We start from the raw sequence: 12,037 nt of genomic DNA, 5'->3' as shown, positions 1-12,037 counted from the left end.
TATGATTGAGACATTCAAATTGCTAAAGGGATTCTATAGGATTAATTCAGAGGATATTTTTGAGATCAGGACTGGTGGTGGGAGAACTAGGGGACACTTATGGAAGCTGGGCAAGAGTGTGGTTAGCAGGGGTGTTAGAGCTGGGTTCTTTACTTTTAGAGTGGTAAATGAGTGGAATAAGCTGCCAGAGTCTGTTGTGGGTGCTATGATGGTGAACGAGTTCAAGACAAGGTATGATAGATACTGTGAGAATGTAATCGCATAGTTGTGTGGACATGATGTTTAGGGCCTCCCTCGATGAGTCTAAGGACTCCTGGAGTCACCCGAAATAATAATAATAATAATAATAATAATAATAATAATAATAATAATAATATAGTATGGTGTGGGAAATCTCATCACATCAAAGTGCATAACTTTACACTTACTAACATTAAACTAACAGGTCATTTTCATTTGTCGAAATTTCCAGCATATATAAATCATTTTGTAAGTGCTGGATATCAGTAGCATCCCTGATTGCCCTGTCTATCTTTGTACCACTGGCAAACAGCTCCTGTCTGTTCGACCCTTCCTAATGTCATTAATTTATAGATTGAACAACAATGGCTCAAGGAGACTGAACAAGTGAGATTGAGACAAAAAGGACAAAATATATTATTCATTGCTGGTATGGACTTGGGGGGGGGGGTCCAGAGAAAGATATGCATGCCATACATTAGCAGATTAGCATAATGAATGCAGGCTAAGCAATACTTATGGGTGAATTCAACTATGGAGACAGAGAGAGAGAGAGACGAAAGGGGGATGCAAAGAGATAATTACCTGAAACAGCATGTCATGGAAGGGATGGTGGGTTTGAGAGTGCTGGATATGGTAACAGCATCACAACATGTATCCATAATCAATGCGGACACTCTGCCTTGGTTATGCATAGCCAACCTCCAATCAGGGAGCATGGCCACATGCACAGTCTTGTTCTAGTAGGTTGATATACATGTGTGGATTTCTCTGTAATGAAAAGGTTTATGTTGAACTATAAAGCTGGCAATTATGAAAGGTTTAGGGGCATCATGAAGCAGAGCCAAGGCTTGAGAAGCTACAAGGAAAGAATGTCAGTAGTGCATAGAAAGTTGTCAGGGATTGTTTGAGGAGTAGTATCAGACTGTATATTCATATTATTATTATTAACTTAACACCTCCAGGAAGTCCCAAACTTATCGAGGTAGGGCACTTGTTCTACAACTCTCCATCTCCACCAGTCAATCTTCTAACTACAGCAAACCACATCATCTACACCAACACCATCTACTGTCCACCACTACCCCTAGTATTTTCACAGACAATCACAAACATCCATACCCACGGTGGGATTCGAACCAGCAGCCTTTTGGCTGGAGAGTGGATACGCTACACTCAGCCAACCAGGCTAGCATCTTCAGCAGGATAAACTAAGTGGGGGATTAAGTGGATAGACCAGATGCATTGATGATGACCAGTTAGTTTCTGGTTGAAATATTTGTCAAAATAAAAATCATTATTTATTCTTGCAAATATATATATCTAATAATTTTACCAAACTAGTTACCTGTCACCAAGTTGCTAGCACTTTGTGCTGCTCAAGAGTATGGTGATCACCTTTTTTCTTTATGTTCCTGCCAGAATGTTTCTTTTTTATGCAGCTCTGTCATTCAATAATTTAATTAAATTTTTTTAATTTTTAATTCAAATCACTTTAATTTTTAATTTGGGCTTTAATTAATTTGATTTTATTTTGTAACCACCTGTATAGTTGCATTCTGGCACATGGCTCACCTCTATAAATAGGATTAACATTCTTTGTTTTAGCTCAACCATGTGATTATGTTGATGCACTGATGCTGCCCAGTTAGTTTCTGATTGAAATATTTGAATAACTAAAAATTATTATTTATTCTTGTGAAAACATGTGTCTAAATAATCTTTATGATGTCATACATGCCATTAAAACAAGATTATGGTAAGAAAGGCCAAATTTCGATTATGAGATAAAATTAACTAAGCAGGCCACAGTAAATCCAAAAGTGATTTTTGTTGTGTAGTGAGTAAGAAGAAGAATAATTAAGGGAGGATGACTTTAATCAGTGCTGATGGGTAGGAAGGGGAGAGAAGAAAAAGAAATAGTCGAATATCATCCAGGTGAAGATTTTGCAACTGCGGATGCAACAGAGACTAGGTTTTGGAATTGAAAGAGAATCAGAAGAGAACAACAAAAATAAATAAGAGAAATGGCTACCCATCATGCTGCTGGACTTTGCAAAGGCATTTGACAGAAGACCACATAAAAAACTATTTTGTAATTCACAACTGGCAACTGATTCCACTCATTCACCATTCTCCAAGTAAAAAATCCAGTTCTTACATTCTTGCTACTCACACAGGCTACTAGTTTCATATGCAAAGGGGAATGCATATGAAGCTAATAGCATGGATACAAGGGTGATGGACAGACACCAGAGAGAAGTATATGGTGGAGTGAAATCTAGGAGAATGAAGGTAACTAGATGCCTCAGGGATCTGTATCAGGGCCACTACTCTTTTATTTGCATATAAATAATAAATGGAAAGATTTAAGAAAGGGGGACGGTGACATTCAATTGTTTACTGATGATGCAAAACTAAGATGGGCAATAGTTGATAAAGGTGATGTGGATAATATCCTGCAAGATGATTTAAATAATTGCGTTATGGATGAAGGATAATGTTTGTCAATTTAATGTAGCAAAATGTAAGATTATGCATTTCAGGTTGAAAAGGTAACACACTGCATATCTCTGTGATGTTACTGGATTCAGAGAATTGATGAGGCTAAGGACCAGGGGATAATGATGGGCAGAGGATTGAAGGTCAGAGGGAATATTGTAATAGTTACTAAAATAGCTCAAATGATTACTTGAATGTTGAAAAAACACTAACATGTAAAGATAGGAAGATTATTATCCCTCATTATCCTTGTGTATAAGGCTATTCAGGTGCACCTTAGTTGCTGTGCACAGATTTGGTCACCTTGGTTTCTTTGGAATCAGGAGGTGGTGGTGGAGAGGATTCAGAGACAAGTGACCAAGCTGGTGAAAGGCGTGTGTGGAAGAATGCTCACAATTAAGATAGGCTGAAAGTGTGCAAGTTGCAATGTTAGTTAATAGGCAGAAAAGAAGGAACATGGTAACAACTTATTCAAGGGTTCTATAAGATTGGCAATGAAATTTTTTAATACAGTCATACCCTGACTTACGCGAATCCGGAGTTATGCGGCTTCTTATATGTACGTATTCCCGTCCCTCTTCATGCCTCACCACTAGTCATATCTTTCCGGCCGCATTCGCCAGAGTGTCGCACATGCTGTGAACAAGCACTGGCGTGTTTCGCACGGTCTCCATTCATACACGATTTTTATGGTCTACAAACCTTGCAATTGTTTAATGTCATGTTCTAGATAAAAATTTTATCACATAAAAAAATAATAATGTCGTCCAAAAGAAGCAAGTCCAATTCTTCTACAGCTAGCAAGAAAAGAAAAACATTGACTTTGGAAACAAAACTCAACATTATTAAGGATTTTGAAGGTGGAATGAAAATTTGCGAGCTAGCAAAGAAGTTCAATCTACAGGAATCCACAGTAAGAACAATCATAAAAAAAAGGTTTACAGATTTTGGAAGACACAGATTCTAATGAGAAATGAATTGTAGCCACAAGGCAAGGAATAAAAAAATGATTAGCTTGCTATGAAGAAATTTTGCGTGACAAGAAAAAGACATTATGCCATCAGACATATCTATTAGATTTTATAAAACCATCGACATCGAAATAACTTCTTTTTTTTATGTATGAAAAACTACAATTATGATTATATTTCTTAAAAAATATACGTGTTTTTGTAAACCTTTGATTCCCAATTAACTAATATTTTGTATGTTTGTATATATAAATTACATGCAAAATTATACCCCGAGTTAGGCGAATTCGACTTACGCACTTTTTGTTGGTCCCACCTACCGCGTAACTTTAGGATATGACTGTAATTTACAAACAGAGAGAGAACTAGATGTCACCACTGGAAGTTGTGGTTCTTAAGCCACCATTGCAAGCTGAGGTTAGCAAGGAGGTGTGGGCTAGATTTTCTTCTTGGAGTCGAGCGAGTGGAATGGATTACCAAAATTACTTGGGAGTGCCCTGACAGTGAATGACTTTAAGGAGATGTATGACAGGTATTGTGTATATAAAGATCAGTGTGGGTCTCCTGACTATCAGTCTTCCTCTAACTGCATGGAGATAGCCATATAATGATGATAATAATAATAATATGTATGATGATGTTACCAGTGTAAACTTCTGAAGAAGTTTGCTTACAGTTCCTAGTAATATATGGATGAAACAACAAAATAATTTCTTGTAAAACACAAATGGCTTAGAAGTCAATGAATGTTATTTTCTGGTATGAGATAATTTGCTTATTAAGTTTTGAAGTATCTTGACGTAGAGCAAGGTTTCTAGATTATTTAACCTCAGTCCACCAGTGCTACTAAATATATAATAGTTTTCTAACCTTTTGTGGGTGGGATTCACATAAAGAAAATATAAATAAAATAATATACTACTAAACTCACCAAAATAAATGGCTACAACTTTTATATTTTAAATTCCATAAATATATTATATTTGTTTAATTCTCGTAGACAGGCTTATACGTTGGTTATGCATTTCTAAATCACTTAAGGAATTGAACAACGTAAATCCTAATATAAATTAAATTATACTTTAATAAATATTTCCGATATTTCGGCAACATCACGTTGACATTTTCAAAAGGAACTTACAAAACGGCACTATAACACAGTAACTGAGAATGAAGCTATTGTTCTCCTAGAAGGCCTGATGGTGCCCTCTAGCAAGCTAAGTAGGTGTTCTTGGCCGTTGGGCTGAAGGTCTGCTGATGTATGCCTCCCAAATTTGGGGCAGTCGCATACAACCAAATTTGTAGAGGTTTGGAGAGTTTCTTAGGGTTGAGGCTGATTCCATAAATAGTCTTTCGAATTCATATTTGCTACGGTGTATTACTGTAGCTTTCTTCCACCATATTCTGTGGCGTGTATCCAGAGCATGGTCTGCAAGACCAGAATGGCTGTACTGAAACCGGATGTAGCCCTTGTGTTCAGAAATTCTGATATTCACTGTACTGCCTGTTTGGCCAAAGTAAGACAGTTTACAACTGCAAGGGACCTGGTATACACTAGGTAGGTCTAGGGGAAGTGGTTGGTCTTTGGTGGAGCAGATAAGGGATGCCAATTTTCTATAAGGTCTGTAACAGGAGGTGAGGTCACGTTTTTTTAAAATTTTGGTAATTTTTTCCGAGATGCCTCGGATGTAGGGGATGATGATGGATTTAGAGTAATCTTTGTTGTGGTGGGGGGGGCTGTGGTTTGCAGGTATTAATATTTTTTGGATTTTTTTTTGGGGGGGGGATAGCCATTGGCTGAGAAAGTGTTGAGGATGTGATTTAGTTCAGTGTTTAGGGCCATGTCATTAGAATAGATTAGTTTAGTCTTGTGGTATAGTGTTTTCACCACTCCATATTGTTGTGAGGGGGGGGGAATTGTTGGTGAATGTATCTGCCGGAAGAAAGCTACAGTAATACACCATAGCAAATACAAATTCGAAAGACTATTTATGGAATCAGCCTCAGCGTTAAGAAACTCTCCAAACCTCAACAAATTTGGTTGTATGCGACTGCCCCAAATTTGGGACGCATACATCAGCAGACCTTCAGCCCAACAGCCAAGAACACCGACTTAGCCTGCTAGAGGGCATCATCAGGACGTCTAGGAGAACAATAGCTTCATCTCTTCATTCTCAGTTAGTGTGTTATAGTATCTGCATGCACGTGCCTTTTTGTAAGTTCCTTTTGAAAATGGCAACATGACGTTGCCAAAATATCGGAAATATTTATTAAAGTGTAATTTAATTTATATTCGGATCTACGTTGTTCAATTCCTTAAGTGATTTAGAAATATATTTGTTTAAAAAGCAGAAAAAATAATTCTTTGCAAGAAAAACTGGTGACCTATTCTGGTAATATAGCTTACTTACCCATAAAGTAGAAGCAAAAGTGAAAATCCTAAAACATTTTCTTTAGAAACATAAGCATCTTCTTGAAAAATGAGAAATATCATCAGGCACAAAAAGAAAGGAATGAGGTAATTACACTAAAAGACACAAAAACAAAAGAAAAATTAAATAAAACATTAAAGTCACTAAATTTAGATTTATGCTTTATTAGATTTAACTGTATAACTCTGTTGCAAAAATTATTCTAAATAACATTTTTGTATGTTATATTTATAATTGTCACATCACAGGGGAAGATCCACAGAATTTGAAGCCTCATTGTGGGAGATTCATGCTAACCATTATTTGCACAATGCCTCACATATTCCTCATTACACATTTACTGACAAAGCACATATAGGCAAATTCACAACTGGCAACTGATTCGACTCATTCACCATTCTCCAAGTAAAAAATCCAGTCCTTACATTCTTGCTACTCACACTCTTATGATACTTCCGGTGATGACTCATTATTCTCTACTATCTATGGTGTATTTTAGCAAGCACTTTATAAAACCATATTAGTATCTTATAATTTTTTATCATATTCCTTATATTCATCAATAGTTGCACTTAGCTTACATAATTGCAGAACCATTTTTTGGCCACTAGGTGGCAAACAGAGAGCTGTGTGCTTTAAGATCACTATAAAAAGATAAATTAGTGATCATTAATTTTTTTTAAATATTGTTGTATAATAGTTGTGATTGGTAGGCAGTGTTCAATGTAGTTATAATTCAATATTTATAAAATTTCTTTGTATTTCTTGTGTGCAGCTTTAAGCATGACTAAAATGATGGTGAAACGTAAGACAACACGAAACAAATGCAAGTGGCATGGATTTTTGAAAAATGTTGAGATACCATGAATGCAGTGTATAAGCTTGGAGAGAGAGAGAGAGATTGAAGATATTTATGTGGAGAGAGAAGATTAATAGTAGCGATAAGAGATTTTATATATGCAAGAAGTGTAACATATTTATGGATTATGAGATATCATTGAATGTAAGCAGTAGCAGGCAAAAGATCATGGATATAGCTATGGGAGTAAGTAAAATTGATGGTGCTTAAACAGTAATGGTAAGACAGCATGCATAAATGGGAGTGACATAGTGGCAGTGTGCGGTAAGACAACAGATGTGCAAGGTAATTTTGAGTAAATGGCACTGAAAAACTAATTGAAGATATGAAAGTGGGGGTGGTAAAGATAATCTAGCAATCAATTAACAACCATGGATTCAATGCCTGTAGGTATCTGATGCCATCATGATATGGTTCTTCCATTGCATTCTATTTTGTGAAAGATGACTCAGTTTGTGTACAGAGTTTCTGCACCCTTTGACAATGTCATCACCCTTTTCTCTGTTTGGTCTTCCTCTTTTGTTTTTTCCTTCAATCATAACTAATTGGCACTAGCGTCGCCGTAGTACGTGGCGGTGAATTTGAGCTGTGCAGAAGAAAGTGATTTTTAATCGGTGAATAGTCCATTTTTTTTTCCAGTTTTTCTACGTTTTTGAGTGCTAAATTGTTTCTCTGAATACGAGTGTACTACAGTGGTTGTTTTTTGGAAGTTAGTTGCTGTCGCAATATAATATATTTAGGTTACCGTCGGAATCGAATGCATAATGGTGGAAGACAAAACAAAGCTAAGTTTTCATTACTGTATTTAGTTATATTTCATTTTATTTAGTGTACTTAAATGTTTTGTTTTGCTTGTAATTGTTTGTACTTTTTTTTTATTTATTTAACGGAATTTATTAATTGAATAATTAACGATTATGCTATTTGGCAGTAAGGAATGATGGCGGATTCAGCTGCAGTCGCAAGTGGCGTATCGCCAAGTCCTCCACTATTTAAGAACTCTATTATAAGCAATATCATAAGGGACTTTGTGGCATGCAGTACTTGCGGCATGTGTGCGTCTCGGGAATTGGATATGTGGCTTGTGAAAGAGAGCGGAGAGCATATATGTGCAAAATGCAGGCAATGGGAGGAAATAAGTGCATTCAAAATATATCGATATCCGACCTTGTTGCTCCAGGAACGGGGAATGAATGTAGGAAGACAAGTAGTGTGATAGGAGAGAATGAAAAAAATATATATATATATGAATGAGAAAATAATAGTTGACAGTGTGGAAAGCATGAGTGACTGTGAAAGTTTAGAAGGGGGTTTTGTTTGGGAGAGTGAATTTAGATTAAGAGTGACTGACCTGCACAGGGAGATAGATGAGCTGAAAGAGGAGGTGGAATGTCTTGTGAATGAGAGCAGAAGTATGAAAGATAAGATTAGGAGAATGGAAGAGATAAATGCAAGCCGAATCATAGTAGGGGACAGAGAGAATTTTGGAAGTGTTAGAAGAGGAGAGAAAGGAAACAGTAGAAGAGAGGGAATGAGTGAGAGGTATGGTGGTGCTACAAGAGGAGAGAATGGAAAGAGTAGAAGAGAGGGAATGAGAGAGAGGTATCAGAATGCTAGCAGATGAGAGGATGGAAACAGTAGGAGAGACAGAATGAGAGAGGGATATGGGAGTGCTAGAAGTGGAGAAAATGGAAACAGTAGGAGAGAGAGAGGTATGGGAATGCTAGAAGAGAGAATAGCAGTAGAGGAGAGGGAATGAGAGAGACCTATGGGAATGAAAGAAGAGGAGAGAATGGAAACAATAGGAGAAAGGGAATGATAAAAGGTATAATGTATGGCGACTCAATGATCCGTGGTGTTCAAGATAGGATGCGTGAAGAGTGTTTGCCAGGAGGAACAATAGAAAGGGTGGCTATGGCAATTAAGAGAGGTGAAAGGGTGGATGAGATGATTGTGATGGTAGGAACAAATGACTTGAGTGGTAATGTAAGTCGGGAAGCAAGAAATATGAGATTTTTGCTTGAGGCTGTACGGAAGAAGACAGAGAGAGGAAAAATAGTGTGCGTGTTGTCTAAGTATGATAATGATGAGCTGAGCAGAAGAGCAGTGATATTGAATGGCATAATAGCGAGAATGTGTGACAAGAGAGGAGTGGTATATGTGGATGCTTGGAGTGCGTTTGAGGAAAGAGAGGAATTGTATGCGAGAGACCACTTACATTTGAATGAAAAAGGACGTAGGAATCTGGAGAGATTGCTGTTCTGAACGAGTCAGTGTGTCCCAGGAAGGATGATAGCAGGGGTGGCCTCTTGTGGGAATGGATACTTGGGAGAAGGGAGACGATGTCAGGTAACACTGAGCCCAGTGGAGTCTAGAGGGTATAATGCGGGGTATAGAAACAATGGCATTTATATGCTTTATACTAATGCCAAGAGTATACGGAATAAGGGAGAAGAATTGGTGGCGCAGATAGCATCAGCCTAGCCAAAAATTATTGGGATCACTGAGACGTGGTTGACAGAAGGGGATATAATAACAGGAATAGAAGTCGCTGGGTACAGCATTTTCGTCAGGATAGTAGGTGAAAGCGTGGTGGTGGGGTACTGCTTATTATAAGTGATGACCTATGTCCTCTAAGAGTGGAGGCTTTGGAAGGAAGTGAGACAAATGATTTTGAGAGCATATGGTGTGAGGTAGAGGTAGGCAAGATAGGATATTTAGTGGGGTGTTGCTACAGATTCAGGAGCACAGAGGATGAGGACCAGGAGATGTTTAGACAGTTAAGTTTGGCAAGTGCAAGAAGAATGATTGTTATGGAAGATTTTAACTACAGTAGTATAAATTGGAGAGAGGAAGATGCGTGTAGCAATAGGGGAATGGAATTTCAAGAATTCTTGAGGAACAAATGTCTTAGGCAACATGTAACATAGGGAACAAGAGATTCAAGAGTTTTGGATTTGGTAATAGCATCTGAAGAGTTGATAATAACTCTTCCGATGGGAGAGATGTCATCACTCCCATATTCAGTCTCCCACCAGTTGGAGAGAGTGGCCATATGGTTTTGACTTGGGAAAAGACATGCAGGAGTATCAAAGAGACAGGAACTTATGTGGAATTATAAAGCAGGTGATTATAATAGTCTCAGACATCAACTTCAGGAAGTTTCATGGAGGGAGGAATTGAAAGGCCGGGATATCATTAGTACGTGGGAAATTGTGAAAGAATATTTGTTAGCAGCAATGGTAAGTTGTATACCAAGAGTGAAGAAGAGGACACAATATGGAGTAAAGTGGATGACAAACAATATTAAACAGGAATTGCATGTGAAAAAGAGGCTATGGAAGAGATATAAGGAGACAGGTGAAGAGAAGATGCCTGAAGAATATAAGACATAGGCCAGAAGAGTGACTAGTGTGGTAAGTAAAGCGAAACTGGAATATGAGAGGAGATTGGCCCTAAGATCCAAAGAAAATCCTAGGGAATTTTTTAGCTATGTGGCCAGTAGGAGGAGAAATGATTGTGGAAGAATGATATTGTAGGATTAAAATAGGAATAGAATGACTGATGCAGAGGACATAGTGGAATTGTTCAATGAACACTTTATTGAAGTATTGCATCCTAGAGGAGTCAGTTTTAATGCTAGAGGGATAGGGCTGGTTTGAGGTTTAGAGGCACAGGAGGAGAGTGTGTTTCAGATACTGAGTACTCTGGATGTCAGTAAAGCTTTGGGAGTGGATGGTATTTCACCACGAGTTTTGAGAGAATGTGCTAGGGAACTGACAGTGCCTTTAACCTGGCTTTTCAATGAAAGTCTGGTTGCGGGAAAGGTGCCCAGAGAATGGAAGGAAGGTAAGATAGTGCCATTGCATAAGGGTGGTAACAGACTGGAAGTGTCTAATTATAGGCCAGTCTGTGTGTGTCATCAGTAGTTGTTAAGATCTTGGAGAAAGTAGTGAGGGACCGTATACAGCATTGGGCAGATGAGGGTAATGTTATCTGTGAGAGTCAACATGGATTTGTGAAAGGGCGCTCTTGTTTTAGCAATATGCTAGCCTTTTATAATAAAGTTACAAGAACATTAGATGAGGGAAAGGCATATACTGCAATTTTCTTAGACTTAGCGAAGGCATTTGACAGGGTGCCACATGATAAGCTGATATTTAAGTTGCAGCACATGGGTCTGGTTGTCAGATTGATCAACTGGATTCAGGATTGGCTGTCTGATAGGTATCAGAGAGTTGTGTATGGTGGAGCAGTTTCAAGGAGGCAGAGGGTTACAAGTGGGGTCCCACAGGGCTCAGTAGTAGGACCTATATTGTTTAACCTTTATATCAATGACATTTCCAGCGGATTGCAAGGGGATATTCAGTTGTTTGCGGATGATGCGAAGCTGGGAAGGATTATTAATAATAGTGCAGATGTGGTAGCCCTGCAAGAGGATTTGAATAAGCTAGATAGATGGGCAAGTGAATGGGGATTTCAGTTTAATGCAGCAAAATGTAAGGTCTTGAGGTTTGGGAAACATCGATGGGATGCTGCATTCTCTATGGGAGGAGTTATACTGGAGGAAGTAGGAGAGACAAGAGATCTGGGGTTGATGATTAATAGAAACCTGAAATTTACTGGACATATTTCAAAGGTGGTGAAGGTAACACAGAGGATTGCTGCAATAATGAGAAGGACACTGACCTGCAGAGATAAAAGGGTTTTCATTCCGTTGTATAAGTCTCTGATCAGACCACACTTAGACTATTGTTCTCAGATTTGGTCTCCAGGATTTGAAGGGGATAAATTAACTGTGGAAAGGATACAAAGACAGATGACAAAGATGGTTTCAGGACTGTACAACGATAGTTATGAGGATCGGCTAAGGGAATGTGGACTGCAGAGTTTGGTGGATAGAAGAAGGAGAGGTGATATGATTGAGACTTTTAAAGTGTTGAGAGGTGGTTACAAAGTTGACACTGAGGAGTTCTTTCACTTGGTTGAACAGCGGGAAGGAGTGATGACAAGAGGCCATCCCTGGAAGTTAC

General features: G+C 38.1%; 1 protein-coding gene across 1 annotated transcript in view; it reads right to left on the bottom strand.

Moving 5' to 3' along the window:
- Positions 1-12,037, bottom strand: part of LOC150092596 (phospholipid-transporting ATPase ABCA1-like) — a 982,930-nt gene that overhangs the window by 255,960 nt on the left and 714,933 nt on the right. Inside the window, exon 37 of the mRNA XM_090414749.1 lies at positions 6,125-6,240. Within this exon, the coding sequence (XP_090270875.1) occupies positions 6,125-6,240 (116 nt within the window). The remainder of the gene's footprint in view (positions 1-6,124; positions 6,241-12,037) is intronic.

The sequence above is a fragment of the Typopeltis vanoorti genome, chromosome 25, assembly GCF_054136105.1.
Source record: "Typopeltis vanoorti isolate ZY-2024b chromosome 25, IOZ_Tvanoo_1.0, whole genome shotgun sequence".
NCBI classification, from domain to species: Eukaryota; Metazoa; Arthropoda; class Arachnida; order Uropygi; family Thelyphonidae; genus Typopeltis; species Typopeltis vanoorti.
Note: the sequence above shows the minus strand (reverse complement) of the source record. Positions and strands in the feature narration are given on the sequence as shown.